Here is a 15,455-nt window from a genome sequence, read left to right on the forward strand (position 1 = left end):
CTCCCTCTCTGATCAGACTGATTAAAGTAAATGTTTACAATGTTTATACTCTGCATTAAGTACTGTTAGGTTCCTGAGGCGTTCTCCCAAGGATTCTCAGAAGGATAATCGTCTGAGTGCTTGTGGTGGATCGACGAGAAAAACGGCATCTTCTATCTGAGAGTGCGTGCGATCTAAGACATCGAATTATTCAAGAATGCCATAAAAACTTGCAAACTTTTTAAATAAAAATACGATCATAGACGACATTTCCTGCTGTTTCGTTTTTTGGGAAGGTGTCGGTGGTGGGCGCTGAGGGGTGGTGAAGGACAACTTACTGACATATGTTTATATTTCATCATATTCCCTTGTTATTTAAATATATCCCCTCCTTCACTAGAAAGTAGCAACCAATGCCCTATTCTCCATGGTCGTATGCTTAAGGCTGGGTGTGTTGTCAGTGATCATTAATCCGAAACGATACATTCATTTTGACCCTGATCTGAAATGAGGGTTGCAAACAGGACTTTTTTGTTTTCCGCTTTTGTCCCAGGTTTCCGAGAATAAACCTGACTTCATCGGGGGTTACCCCTAGTTTGCCCTGACAAATCCAGTTGGAGACAGTTACAGGATCTCACAGTCCTGATCGATAATGGCATCCATTGTTGCTGATACCCTGAGGTTGACTTTTACACTTTTGCTCAACAAGATCCGAGGAAAAGGGGCAGAGAATCTTAAACACGGAGATGTTAGCGACGAACGATTCAGGGACTTTATTGTTCGAGAACTCACAGACATCCGCGAAAAGCTTGAAGGATTGTGCAAGCTTGATCTTATTGCCTCCGCCAATTTCTTCAAAGACGGTGTCAGTTTAATGTACCATAGCTTCGCCAAGTCTGGTAAGTGTAGTCCAAGCATTCAAACAGAAGTTTATAAAGAAGATTTTGACAACGTAAGCCTTGTGAACACTGATGCAACAAACATCGAATTAGATGAGTGGGAAGTTCTACATTTGATGTCGGATGGGTTGCAATTTGACAAAATTGACTGCCAAGACAAGTTCTTTCTGGAGGCAAAGGAATTTCTCAAGAAGGCAGCCGAAAGCGCAACTAAAGCTTTTAGTAACGAAGCTTTGGATATCTATGATCGAGTTTTGGCAATGAAGTTTAGAGTTGCTGCCACAATGCTTCAATTTATCGGCGAACCGGAAGTGGCTTTAGTGTTGTGCAAGAACTATCTCGAACAGCTCAATGGTTTACCGGAAGTTCGCGAAGCATTTTCCGTGCGATTTGGGCGCTTCAATATGAGACGGATGTTTTGTGAAATGCGAAGAGAAGCTTTGATCAGCGCAGTAGTCTCGATAAATCGTATTATGTGGGAGTATTTACATCTTTCATCGAAGGGCGATGACTTCTTGCGACACTGGCCGCAAATTCCCGTGGATTTCTCGCACAAAATTCATCCCGTCCAGAGCGGAGAAGTTTGTCGCGGCTATTTCTGGGCATTTGGCGAGTTCGGAGGGGGCGTGGCACAACTAAATGGTCCAGTGGATGTTGCTACGAACAGCAAAGGTTATTTTATAGTCGCCGATCGTTATAACTTCCAGATGAAAGTGTTCTCAAAAGATGGAAATCTAAGCCAAAGGGTGTGCGAGCAGACATTTTTGCAAACTTTTAACGAAGACACAATTGTGACGAACCTACTCCACCCTCAAAGTGTTGATGTGGATAAGACCGACCGAGTTTATCTCTGCAGTAGCTATAAATCGCCACTGAACGGTCAGTTTCTGAACGAAGTCATTGCTTTAGACAAAGAAGGAGAGTTTCGTTGGAGCTTCGGAAGGGGCCAGGCCAACTTCAACCAAGGAAAGCTGTTGAGCATTGCCCTGGATAAAAACAGAGGGAGGGTGTTTACTCTGTGTGAAAAGACGGTCTTCGTTCTCAACACGGACGGAATATTCTTATCGTGTTTTACCTTGACCGGGGAATTCATCCAAACGCAGGGTTCTCACCTTTGCGTGACAAACAGCGGTAACTTACTCATAACGGCTTCCAATACGGTGTTCTTTGTTTCCAAACGAGCTGCTAACGACACAAGTTTCAAGTCACGCACGGTCCACCCCACCCGGTTTATCAAACCACACAGGAAAATTCCCAGCACCTTAAATCCATCAGGAATCGTCTTTAACCCGCACACCGAGCAAGTTGTCGTTGTTGATCGGTCCAGTAATAGCTTGGTAATGTTTGATCCCGAAGGAAATTTCATCAGGAAAATTTACTTTTACGAGAAGTATTCAGTAGGGGGAGCGGCCATCACTAAGGACGGTCACGTGGCGGTAGCTAGTAAATCAACAAACAAGATTCTGATAATGTGAACCAGCGTTAGGACAATGTATTATGTTCCTTCCGAAGACGCTGAAAACGGGTTCAGTTGATTGATAAGTCGTAAATCCCAGCCGGTGATAGTCAAATCTACTTGAATTAGAGAAAGACGATGCTTTAAAAAAAAATAGGGAATTTACCCTAATACGACTGCGGAGAATGCCTTTGATTGCGTGACATGCTTTTGAGGGTAAGATTACTTGCAGAGATTTAAATGAAAACAGCATCATGTTATAGGCATAAACTTGATTTGATGAAAATGAATAGTAAAATAAAGGTAAAACGTGGCCCGAGATGAGAGAGAGTGAGAGGAAAGAAGAAAAGAAAAACAAAACCGGCACAGGAGTTCCTGCGTCACAAAGACTTAAAGAAAGCCTGAAGGCAGATCACGTAAAAATCCCAATATTTAATGAAAATATTTTGAAAATTATTGTCACAATAGCAACAGGACAAGAACGTTAGGTAGCATGTAATAGCTACTAAAGTACAAAAGTGACACTACCTGTGAAAATAGATATTGGACAATTTGATGGTAATCTGAGAGGGTTTTGATAGTGGTATATCATCAGCAAAATTTTCGCGGATTTCTTAGCGTTCAGTTTAATTTTTCAGACCATTTATCACCTCTTTAGCTATAAACTAAAAACTATAAACTAAATAAAACTCGAGTATAAATTCTTAGCTGAAATGACCAATTTTGTATTCCTTCAGGCAACTAGAAGACAAGTTTTGTAAAAATATTTTACACTGTGACTGAATAGAAAGTAAATCTACGTGACTCGATATGAACGTTTAATATTTATTAATAAAATACAATGTTTTAAAATTTCAGTTTATCGTTCTTTCCCACAATAGAGATTTCTTGCTGTGCTCGGAAACTCGTTGGGAAGTGGACAACGCCTGTTTTCCAAGTTGAGCCACGTCCGTCCAAACAGACAGCTTACTCACCCTATTACAAAAAAAAAAAAAAAAAAAAAAAAAAAAAACAGCAACAGAAAATCCAGCGAAAAACCGAGAAGATTACAATAATTTCATAATTTGCTTCTTTATGTTGGCTGCAAGCGTCATCAAGAGCTAAGAAATCTGAAGGCTTTTGAGCTTGGATAGGAGAACTTCGTTCTTGTGACATTCCTGCAAGAAAACGGTACCAAAGTTAGCGGCGAAACTTACTGCCTTTACAGGAAGATTGCTAATCTTATCTTTACATAAGGACTGTAGGTACAGTCAGTCAGTCCCCTACTCTGACGAATCAGAGAAGAGGACGCTATCCATCTTTCCAATCACGTGCATCGACAAAATCAGTCGTGATTGGCTCTCACTCGGATTCCTCAGCTCCCAACTGGTTTAACTTGTTCACTTTCCAGACGTTACCTTTTTTTAAAAAAATTGTCAACGACGTGGGATGATGTAAAAACCACATATTGCATATTGTACTAATCAAAACAGCGTACGGAGTGGCAAAGGAACAGCAAGTTCCGCTAAATTGAGGCTCACGCATGAAAGTAACTTTGAAGACATATATAAACTGACCTCAGTAAAATCTTTGACTGTTTTAAAGTACAGTCTCTCTTGCTCCACTATGTCAAGGTACTTTTGATTTAAGGCATCTCTCCGCTGTTTCTCAACAGCTTTCTTCTTTTCAATCTACAACAAAGGAAAATCGCTCGGGTTATTTTTTGTAATGGAACTTTCCCCAGTTACCATTAACAACTTACTCACAGACAAAGTCACTGATATCTCGCGTTCAAACGCGGTGCGCTAAAGCAAAACTGCTGCGAGACCAGTTAAAATACAAATCAGTTGAAGACTCGAAACTTCCAGTTAAAGAGAACAAATTACAAGGTTGATGAATGGAAGAATTAACCAATCAGAACTCGTAACAGAAAGGTGAAACCGAGCGTTATAAACGCGGGAAAACATAACGGGTGGCAAGCGCGAGAAAACATAAAACCAGTGGTAAGCGCGCGAGAACACGTTGACGGCTTTCCTACCCTTTCTTTGTTGTCCACGATTCCTCTAACAATACTGTCAAACTGTTTCAAGAACTGCTCCTTGTTCGTGGGAGAGGACATTGCTCTGAAAAAATGGACCAGTATAAAAACATAAGGTTTTTGCGGGCTCTTTTCATTCCTGTTAGGTGTGTGGCAAGAAGTAGAAAGGGATTCGGTGTTGCAGGAGGTGCTGATAGGAATAAATGTCACTGCCTGGGTGTGAATTTCAGTCACTAGTAAGCTGATACAAATTAACATAAAGATACTCTTACTGTTCAAAGTTGTCATGGATGGAGTTCAGCAAGTTAACCTGTACAAAAACATTTCAAAAAACAGGTTATTATTATATAAAACACTATGAGGACAACAACAGGGTGTAAGTTGGTTGAGCTCACCTCTTTGCCCAAGTATAGTTTGGTGTCATCCAAGGTGTTGTAAAGAGTGAAAAATTGTTTGGTTTCTTTATGAGTTCCAGCCACTGAAAATGAAACAAAGTGTATTGTTCAGTAACCCTGAAGTGAGTCTAGGCTGAGTCTAGTTCATATTGTTGCCTTCTATTGAATATTTCAATATAAATTACACATAGTTAACCCTAATTTTCACATTATAATAAATGTAACTCGTAATTCCATACAGCGACATTCAACTCCCTCAGGATTCTCGCCAGCGACTCGGGTTCAATAAAGGTATCTCGGGAGGGGAATGACTTCCCTTGCTGCGACCTTTATTGAGGCAAAATCACAAAACAGTCTCAATCAATTTCACATTTGAAAAAGTGTTTCGTGTTACAAACCATGATTATAGAGTTCCACAAATCTTCTCTGGTACTGAGTGAGCTCTGCGCGCGATGGAACCTCGTCAATCTTCCTTTGAAGTGAGGAAATTTCACGGTTCTTTCGAGCCTGGGTAACAAACACAGACGGCATATAAGAAAAGAACTGTTAAGTGACAAGCGCGCATCCCAAAAGTGTCCATGTTTTTGTTAGCGAATTTGCTACACAAGATGGTGTCCGTCAGGGAAAGGGCCAGGCAACAGGCAAAATGATCGGTCTTAGAGCGATTATGCCCACCTGGTTTGATCATGTAGTTTAATTCTAAAATGATGTTCAGCTCAAAAAGATTTGCTGGCATGGGGAAAGTAATTCAGTGCCTTGCTACTAAAATTTTGGTGAGTGACCATTCATTATACTAGCTTTTTGTTGGCGAAAAGAAAAAAAAAGCCACATTTTGAGTGAACTTCTCCTCTAATGAATTCTTGATCCGTCTGCTTGTGCGACCGGTAACAACAATCAGCTATGTTTTCCTCTGCGGAGATTTCCTTTCCTATGATTTTAGCGCTTGAGCAAACACTGTGTATAAACATGACATGACACATTCTTGAAAACGTAACATGTACCAGTAAAAGTCTGATCTTCTCTAACTTTGCTTTGTCCGCCTCGTACTGTTTACCAATCAGCTCCAATCTCTCCTGAAACAGAAAAAACCGGATGACAGAATCATAAATTTGGGCAACTAAATTCTAAACACTGGTATGACGAAAAAGTAACACAACGAATTATTAATTCTAATCTTTTGTTTGATGTCACCTTCTCCTCACTGTCATCTTCAGATCCTTGAACTTTAAGTTTTTCCAAATTCTCTTGCAAACGAGTCATTTCTTCCTGTAAATGAAGTACAGAATCTTTTAACAACAGAAACAAAATTATTACATGTAAATATGATAAATCTATTGTTCCATACACATGCAGTCATTATTGTTTTCTTTTTTTTTCTTTTTGCAGCTGACCACGCATTGGGCGGGGAAAAAAAAAACTGACAGTCATGACAGTGAATGAACACAAAACTGTGATAGGTGTAGGTCCTACGCTCTATCACACACGTAGGCCTATCATGTTGGCACCTTGCAATGAGCTCTAAATTGCTGTTCTTGTTTCTTCAGATTTTCATTCATAGCCACTATGGAACGAAGCTTTTGAAGAATGCTGAAAAATAGAAAAAACACCTGGTTAGTTGGGGAGCAGTGTAAAGAACAGCATGTGGAAAAAAAGGTTGGGCAGAGGGGGGCAATGCTGTTTCTCCAAGAAAGTATGGTAAATTCGTATGCAGCCTGCGTAGCTTGGCAGTTTAATGTTTTTAAGCAAGTTGAGCGTGACCGCACAAAGCGAGCGCCCAAAGCGGTCTCTCTCCCAGTTTCCTCGCGGCTTTGGCGCTCGTTATCACGGCTTCGTCGCTTTCTTCAAACGCTCTCAAATTGCTTAACTCATAGTACTACTAACTATGCTTAACTGAACCGCCAAGCTACGCAGACTAATTCATATTTGAAAACCTGGCATTTTCCCCACTCTCCATTTGACTAAACTTGTCCATTTCTTCACTGATTCTCTCTCCACGAGCTACAGCCTAAAAATAAACCAAAAGTCTATGAATATTATAACAAAGAAATTGATCTGTATGCAATGAGAAAGCTTGCGATCTAATTTTGTAATTAACAAGTAATAATTTAATTTACTAAGGGGTTTCGTTAACAGGGATAGAATCATGTCCAGGCTTGTTCAAGGAGGTTGGCCCATCTGTAAAAAATGGGTCGGGAATATTCTCTTGAAAAATGTGGCATTTTATGATCACCTGTGACAGTTGCTCCTCAGCTTCAGACATTGTTTCCTGAAGTTTATTGTGCTTTTCTTGTACCTGAGTAGAAGACCAAAAATTGGTAAGCTAAACAGAGTTTAACAATTACAAGTCAGACTTTTAGTTCAAAGTGAAGGATATAATGTACAATTTTGAACAAGCAACTTACTTGCTCTAGTTTCTTCTCCTGCACAGCAATTTGCTTCTCAAGTGAAGCTACCATCCTCTTATGAGTTTGCACTCCTCCAATTCGCTCACCGCGAGCCTCCATGTCCTCCTGTAACTCTGCTTGCTGTAAAGACACAGGTCAAATATATTCTCATTTCTTCTTTTACTAGACTGCACATAGCACATGTAACAAGTATTATTGTACCACCATGTGTATTAATATATATGATTATCTTCTTTTCAGATTTAATTTAATATGTGAAACACAAGCTAGAAGCTCTAAAAACTATCAAAATTGTTATCCTTCAGTTATCGTATCCCATACCATGCCATCCTTTGTTACCTACCTACATGTGTGTTTTGTAGTATTAAAGTTCGTGTACATACCCTCTCAGCATATTCGGAGGCAATTTGTGAGATTTCTTCAGACTGCAGTCCGACAATAGAGCCCACTGTGCTTGAGGAAAGAGCACCCTGAAAAAGAATGGAGTTTTATAAGTTTGAAGCTTAAAAATGATCACATGCAGAAATAAAATTGGTGTCCATCTCAATTGCTTCACTCATACCTCTTTTCCCTCCATAGCAGACATTCCCTTAAGCAGTGATTTCAGACGTTTCTGCAATAAAAAAAACAACAATAACACATCTCTCTTGTACATGTGTCTCTATGCATGGCTTGCAATAAGGGATAACAAAAATAAGCTCCGTACAAAAATGTCATTACACCAACGGAAAACAAACACAATAAAATGTATTTTTATTTTTATTATTATAATTATTATAATTAATAATAATTATTATCATTATAATTATTATTATTACATACAGCTCTAATTAGCAGGTCCTCTAGTGTGACGTTTTGTAAAGAAGGGATAACTACAGTGTATTGAATATCTCCTGGGGGGGGGGGGGGGGGGGGAATCTGTAAGACCAAGAAATTTAAAGAAATGTATGAAGCTTAATTGAAATTTCCAGAGGGATGGGGGGTGGGGGGTCTTAGAAAAAATCCCTTGTGTGGGGGAGATATAGATACTTTCTGGCATTACACATTTAGCATTTAAGACTGAAATATCAGTCATTTCATGTCCCTTGCCTAAGGTTTTAGTAGAGGGACTAGCAGATGACAGACTCTCTGCTCACCTGCACCTGTCACCGAGCTCTCTACACCACCACAGAGCAGCCAGAAATAATTATGTGTTATTATTTTACACGCACACAAACCGATGTATTAATCCTTGATTCTACTGACCTGTTCAATGACATACTCATCTTCTTCACCCCCAGATGCTGTCCTCATTCTTCCAGCAACAGCAGCGGCTTTCTTCTTCTCAGCTTGCTCTTTTTCCTAGTTAAACCAAAACAACACTTAAATAACAATCTCTTGTGCACTACTTAATGCTCACTACTGACATTGAAAGAAATGCATGATAATCAATAAGGAGAATTAATATTTTGAGATTTGAATACTGTATGTTAATATATGTTAATGACTTACCTTATCTCTTTGCTCTTTGCTGAAGCCATACTGCCTGTAATGAAAACACCACAGCACAACCAGGTCAAGTGGAAATAGAATAAACATAATTATTAAATTCTAAGCCTCAGATAATTCGATTCTAGCTTTCTGATTGGTTCACTGGATCTCGGTTACCAGCCATTATACCTGCGTTTGACCTTATATGGAAATGAATGCGGCAAATGTCGCTCTGCATAAAATTTTTGTGGGAAGCCAAGTTTCGTCAATAAAAAATTGGATGAAAGAACAGATTTGGTGAGTTATCTACAGAATAAATGCAAGAAATTACAGACAATGCCGTCCCAGTAACATCAAAAAAGCCACAAAGTTTGGGATGAGATAATTCAATGGTACGTATCCGTTAAGTTTCCCTTAAAAGTTGCAAAATTTCAAATATGAATGTCAAGATTTTACACATTTTTTTACCTTTACGATACTGAATGGCTTGCTAGTTCTGGTGGCACCAAATTTTTGAAATCAATAAAAGAAATGTCAAAAGAAGAACTCAATGTTTTTCTGAAGAGTTTTTACATGTCTATGAGGAAGAAACATGGCACGTCAGTTTACAAAAGTTCATCAATGAAATCCATTTGAGGGCCGTCACTGATCGTTTCCTTCGCTCACCACCGCTCAAAAACCATTTTCCATAATCTCTGACTCCTGATTTTACTGAGGCAAATAAAGTATTGGAGCATTTGTAAAAGACCTCATCAAGACAAGCAGCATTGCTGGCGTAGTCCATAAGAAACCAATTTCCACTGAGCAAATGAAGAAACTGTTCGACAGGGACATGCTCGGACCAGCAGAGAGCAAAAATCCAGTACAGCTAAAGAAAATGATCTAGTTTTACCTCGGTCTCTTTTTGGCCGACGAGGATGAGTGAATCACCGCAATCTTACGCCAACAACTGATTTGGTCCTCGTGAAAAACCCCTCGATGAGTTGAGCCCCTCATTTGAGCTGAACCCAAGTCGGTCCGGGTCTTTACCAGTCAAGAAAAACCATCAGGGTGGCCTCGGAGATTCTGAAGATGAATCCGACGCTAAGATATTTTCTGTCCCTGACACTGAAACTGGCCAGCAATCAGCTCCACCATCCAGCTCAAAATGCCAACAATTCAACAAGGCACAGCAAGGGAATGCTGAAAGAGTTCTTATCGCGAATAATTTTGGCACAACGTCTGTGTCACATGGCGATCAAAGTTTTTCTGCAGTATTTTTAGAACTGCAATGTGCAAGTGCACAATTATTACGCTTCTCGACCATCGCAGATGACTCAAACTTACTCTTTTCCGGCAAACTTTCTGACCAAGGTTGTATATCCTTCATTTGGTAGACGTTCCTTGACTTGTATGTGATTGTAATTTTTGTTCAGCAGATTCGCTTGCTTGGCTTTGAAATTTTTCATTCAACTAAGTTTACAAACGGCACGCATGTCATTTGATTTCCCACTTGTTGTTGTTTTTGCCACATCAAACTCCGGTCGTTTTATAAAATTAAAATCCAATAAAATTAAGCTATAATTTCCAAGTATACAAGCGTACCGAATTTCATAAAACAATTATTCCATTTGCGCTTGTTGGATATGAGATTGGACATAGCCAAGTCATATCCAACGCGCGCTCATGGAATAATTGTTAAGTATTACAAACACATCATTTTGGCATGATACTTATAACACAAAGGAAATATGAACAGAAATATGCTTTCAAGTTTCTAATGTATTACCATTTCTGCAGTCAGCAACATTCAGAAACACAATACACATGTACTTGTTTATAGCAAATCATCTTAATTACTTACCAGCCATACTCAAGTAGCGTTGTCCTGACTCTTGTTTCTTCATCAGTTTGTGTCACGGACTCTGGTTTTCGATATCTTCTTCGTGGCTTGTATGTTTCCTGTAATGTAAACATGAAAATGAAGGCATCTCCTAGTATCATAAAAGATGTTAAGCGCCTGATGAAGCAAGCATTCTGGTGGCCACAGTCACCCTCAGTGACAAGTGTCCTTGAACGGTGATTAGTGATTCTAACCATATGGCCAGCTACCTGTACATCAATAGAACTATCAATATGACATTCCTGGTCAGCCTTCAATCAAAGTTCAGAGTGGTGGCTAACATTTGTTATAAACCTTGATGGGTAATCTGGTAATTAATAACCTTAAACTTGCAATATACTTAATATGTATCAGGGCTCCATTGAAAAGCACCCAGGTGACAGTAATTAATTAATTAATTAATTGAGGGCTGACACTGGCTTTCAGTCAATGCAGGATGGAGGACAGAGAGTGTTGGAGGAAAGTTGTCTGTGGAGCTTGGGAACATCACCCCATTCATTAATTACTAACTATTCTCAATTAGTTATGAGTAATTACAAGTGATTATTTATGATTAATATTAGTAGTTAATTAATTAATTAATTAATTAATAACACCAAACTCAACTAACCTTAAGACCTTTCATTCCACTGATACACTTTGGTTTCTTTGCAAGAAATTCAATGTCCTAAAAAGAAAACAGCAAATCAGTGAAAGAACATTTTACAACAGCACTAAGGAAAGTAAAGTAAAGTAAGTAGAGAAAAGACTTTATTTAAGGAGGTTTGCACTAAATAGCCAAAGCTAATAAACCTGTGGCCTTCCTTTATAATACCTATAATACAATTTCCATGGCACCAAAATTTGAATTCAAATAGAAAATATTATATGTCAATAAAAATGCATTGTAATGCATTATATGCATTACAATGCATTATATTGTACCTATACAATAATAGCCAAAATCTAAACTTATTACAAAGGTAAGCATAAAACTATATCAAAAAGTCAACACGAGAATCACCAATTCACTGCATAACACAAAGTTCTGTGACGACTTGAATATTAAAATTTCAAAATTATCCAAATTAATGCAAGAAATAATGACTGGCAGAAATGGTGCGACTAAGATCTTTAACTGAAAAGTGAAATTCAACCTTTTAAAGTTAAAATGTATTAACCTCCTCACTGAAACCTTCTGCTTAAGCATAAGATTATCAAAAGCAAACTAGTCATGATGGTGAATAGCTTTTTTTTGGTGTACACACTCAGACGACATTACATGTTTGTTGTGTACGTACCTGTGGTGTTGAGTGAGACTTGTTGAACTGTGAGACAGAAAACTCTCGAATGTAATCACCCATTTCTTCTTTCCTCTCAATTGCTTTCTTTACCAGCCACTAAAGGAAAAAGATCCCATTTAAAAAAAGAAACAATGAATAAAGTAAAAGATAATCCAATACAACACAAAGTAGAAACTAAAATACTATAACACTCTTTTGGGCTAATTTTCTTTCTGCCATTGGGTATCACACAAAAGACAGAAGAAAACCTACAGTACATAAAATGAATGTAATTTTAGAATCCATTGAAAACAACACACTTCCAAAACCAGCACAAAGATTCGTGATTGATTCAACAAATGAGTTATAACCTGTATCACTGGGAAAATGCTGATGAAATCCAAGCCTTGAATTTGGTGAGGCTCCAGGCGGTGAGGGCATTTCATACATGGAAGAACTGCAACAATTTTCTCTGTCAAAGCTCTGGAAAACAAATAATTGTATGTACATGTATGCTTAATTAGCAAATGCATAAAGCCCAGAGAAAATATGTGCACTGATTGGCTCAAAGACTTGTTTCTATAACTTGATAAAACAGATAAAAGTTATCATAGACACTTTGTTTGTTGTTTTCCTTGCGCTGTTTTCTTAAAAAGATAGAAAACAATTTTTGTGGTGCTTTCATTGAGTTATAGATACAATTATTGTAAAAGTTTGGGAGAACTCCAGAAAGCTGTGAAAACACTTGCCTATTGGCTCATGCTACCACAGCATTCCTTGTTCTCTCAACCTTCCACTCACGTTTCTACATGTATAACTCTAAACACAGAAATGTTTTTGATTTCTTAAATGTAAAAAGCTTAAATATCAAAGCTCTTCATGCTTGCTGAAGATCATCTCAGAACTTCTGGCAACTCCAAAAGCTTGACTGAAAACCTATGGTGAAAGAGCCTTTTTGAGCTCTATTTTGTGAAGCACCTTGGACAATTAGTGGATTGGTGTTATAATGCTATATTATATAATTTGTGGAATCTGATTCAGTAGCCATTTCCTAGATGCTATACTTCCAAGTAGGATTATACAGGATAGGTAACTATACAGTATAGGTAACTAGCAAGAGGAGTTCATCTCCAAGTACAGGGAGACTGTGAAATCAAAACTATATCGTATACTCATGCAGTTGCAAAACTTACATCTTCTGGCCAATGGTTGAATTTTCTTGGAATAGCAGATCAACATCAATATCAAAATCACAGACTGAAATACACCATGTCATACCTCCAACAACCTGGAAATCAAATAACAACAGTGCAGGAAAAAAGGATACACTTGTAAGTAGTAAAATGAGGCATCAGTCACTTTACTACAATAACCAGGTTAGCTCTGTCAGAACAGCTGATTTAGAAGCATGACAAGAACAGTGCTTTCAATGACATTTGACCAACACGGCTGCACTGGAGTAGCCTCTGTCAGAGAGCAGTCAGAGAGACTCCAAACAACTTCCTTTAGAAGGCCAATTTTGCTGGATCTTATTGAAAGCACTGCAAGAGCACACAAGTTACTTGTATTTTACCAATACCTTATCAAATGGCGACAATCCTTTGATTCTTGCCCTGAAATATCCCGCAGCAAGAAGAAGCTCAACGGTTTCAGCCATTTTAACATTCTGCTCTTCATCTTCACGGGTCTCCACCTTCACAGACAAAATATCAAACACATGAGAGGCTACAAAAGATTTTACAGCTGTATGATGTATGATTGGCCAATCAATGTACACACAAGTTGTAACTGCAAGTTGCACTGCATATGAAATCAAAAAAGTTAAACAGCACAGGACACCTGCAAGGCAAAGTGGCTCAAAACAAAATGCTTCAATCCATTATATATATTTGTTAGAGCCCAAAGAACCAAAATGAAGGACACACGTTTTGCCTAGCTTTGATCTCTGTAGGATAAATTTGCTGTACAAGAATCACTATTGATTGAGGATACATTGACTTCATTTTACTAGTAATTCACTTCCATCCATAATCCTCAGGGGATAATGGGCTGGAAAAATAATTCCATCTCAACACAGTTTTAGACAGTTTTAATTACTGTGCTTGGCTGACCCTGACTTTAATAACTGGGAGAACAAGGATTCTATTCAATTTTTCTCCCAGCACATCCTTGCCAATATGCAAAATTGACTTATTACTGCTTCACTGGAGGAGTTTTTGTTTGTCTATTTTTGGGGGTCTGACAAGAGATGTCCTTGGGCAAAAGGACTGAGACTTCCTCAGGTTGGCAGCTATGAGTTAATGTCAATTTATATGAGTGTAAAATCTGTACCATGCAGACTGGTGTAATTGTTGTCTGTGATATAATTCTCTTGTCTCTCTCAGAAACTCATGGGGTTTTTTGTCACTGTTTCATAAATTCTATGGATCAGGTATACTAAAGGCATCCGAGCGTTGGTTGATACCCCGGATCGGCACCCTCAATCGACACTCGATTGATAGTTGATTGACACTCCATAACACCTAGGTTGACACTCAATCGACATTCTATTGACATCTTGGCTGGTAGTGGGTCAACAGTCAACTAATTTTTGATTGATGCATATGAGTCAGTTGAAACTTGGTGGACTATGGACCAACTGTTGATCAACTGTCAATCGAGTATTGACTGAGTATCGATTGTAATGTCGATCGAGTACTAATCGAGACTCGACTGCAGATGCCAATACACTAGTACACATGATCCACTTTTACTTCAAAAAACAGTGGAATTCTAAAGAAAACTGCAAAAATATATCTGCATACTTCTAACTTAACATTTTACATCTGTTTACATCAAACTAACCATTTTTGCTCTTCTACTCACACTAATTCAGTTCTGGGCAAAATTCTGATAAAGCTTACACAAATATGTAAGGTTACTCATTTTCACTGTTGGAAGAGGCAAGTGAGCTTACTAGGAAGAAGAAATCGATCACAGTCCTTAAACATGAACATCTGACTAATATGAGAACCTAATGATGTACTTCGTAATGATTATAAGTATAGCTGAGTCTTTAAGTCTTTAATAAGTATACTCCTTAAACAGTGGAACTATACTAGGAGTTTAAAATAACATAATAAAAGCACGTAATAAATAATTACAATATGTATATATACAATAAAAATCATAAGTTAGTAAAAGATAAGATAAAATAGGTGAGAATAGGTGAGGTGAACAACTTCGTGTTTTGAACGGGAAACAGAACAAAGGGTGGACTGAAGCAAGCAAGATGAATAATAAGCATACACCCACAAATTTAGGAGTCGCTTCCGTTCACGTACGAGCTAATGCGCCTTCCGGCCCAAAGCAGAGGATCCAATCACAACATCCGCTCGCTGACACTTGAACTATTTACAAGTAACTGTACATGTGTGGGCAAGCTCTTCACAGGAGTGTTTGCATCTCTTACTCACCGGAAATACCAAAACACCCCGTTCCTACAACCTTCTTCTCGGAAACTTTTACGATAAGGAAAACTTGTCAGCAGTTTCATTCTATAAAAACTCACTCATATTGATACCAACCTTCCTAACTCTTCCTTCTGCATCCACCTCAGGTTGCGAAAACTTCTCGCTAAAGGTTTTCACTCCCGCAAATCTCGAAGAATCGCGAGCGATCGCCGCCATTTTGAAATCCTCCAATGTACGC

General features: G+C 38.5%; 2 protein-coding genes across 3 annotated transcripts; one reads left to right on the plus strand and one right to left on the minus strand.

Annotated features, from left to right (window-relative positions):
- Window positions 1-405: 405 nt before the first annotated feature.
- On the plus strand, window positions 406-3,186 carry LOC110047807 (uncharacterized). The gene has a single exon (XM_020753549.2). The coding sequence runs from the start codon at window positions 632-634 to the stop codon at window positions 2,351-2,353; it is 1,722 nt and encodes a 573-aa protein (XP_020609208.2). The 5' UTR covers window positions 406-631; the 3' UTR covers window positions 2,354-3,186.
- Window positions 3,146-15,453, minus strand: LOC110047808 (coiled-coil domain-containing protein 93-like). 2 transcript variants are annotated; one of them, XM_089283991.1, is made up of 23 exons: window positions 15,332-15,453; window positions 13,345-13,458; window positions 12,959-13,053; window positions 12,137-12,248; window positions 11,784-11,882; window positions 11,114-11,170; window positions 10,465-10,562; window positions 8,643-8,676; window positions 8,397-8,492; window positions 7,714-7,764; window positions 7,535-7,621; window positions 7,149-7,271; window positions 6,977-7,039; window positions 6,678-6,751; window positions 6,252-6,333; window positions 5,938-6,012; window positions 5,748-5,819; window positions 5,145-5,253; window positions 4,747-4,829; window positions 4,624-4,661; window positions 4,352-4,436; window positions 3,891-4,004; window positions 3,146-3,491 (listed from the first exon to the last, which is right to left on the minus strand). In XM_089283991.1, exons 1-23 carry the CDS (start codon window positions 15,431-15,433, stop codon window positions 3,435-3,437), a joined length of 1,920 nt encoding a protein of 639 aa, XP_089140117.1. In that variant the 5' UTR covers window positions 15,434-15,453; the 3' UTR covers window positions 3,146-3,434. The 2 variants fall into 2 exon arrangements, with proteins under 2 accessions (XP_089140117.1, XP_089140118.1); XM_089283992.1 differs by lacking the exon at window positions 15,332-15,453 and adding an exon at window positions 14,610-15,109.
- Between the last annotated feature and the right edge of the window lie 2 nt (window positions 15,454-15,455).

Source organism: Orbicella faveolata, unplaced genomic scaffold, assembly GCF_042242905.1.
Source record: "Orbicella faveolata isolate gen_17 unplaced genomic scaffold, um_ofav_v1 contig_13, whole genome shotgun sequence".
In the NCBI taxonomy this organism is placed as follows: Eukaryota; Metazoa; Cnidaria; class Anthozoa; order Scleractinia; family Merulinidae; genus Orbicella; species Orbicella faveolata.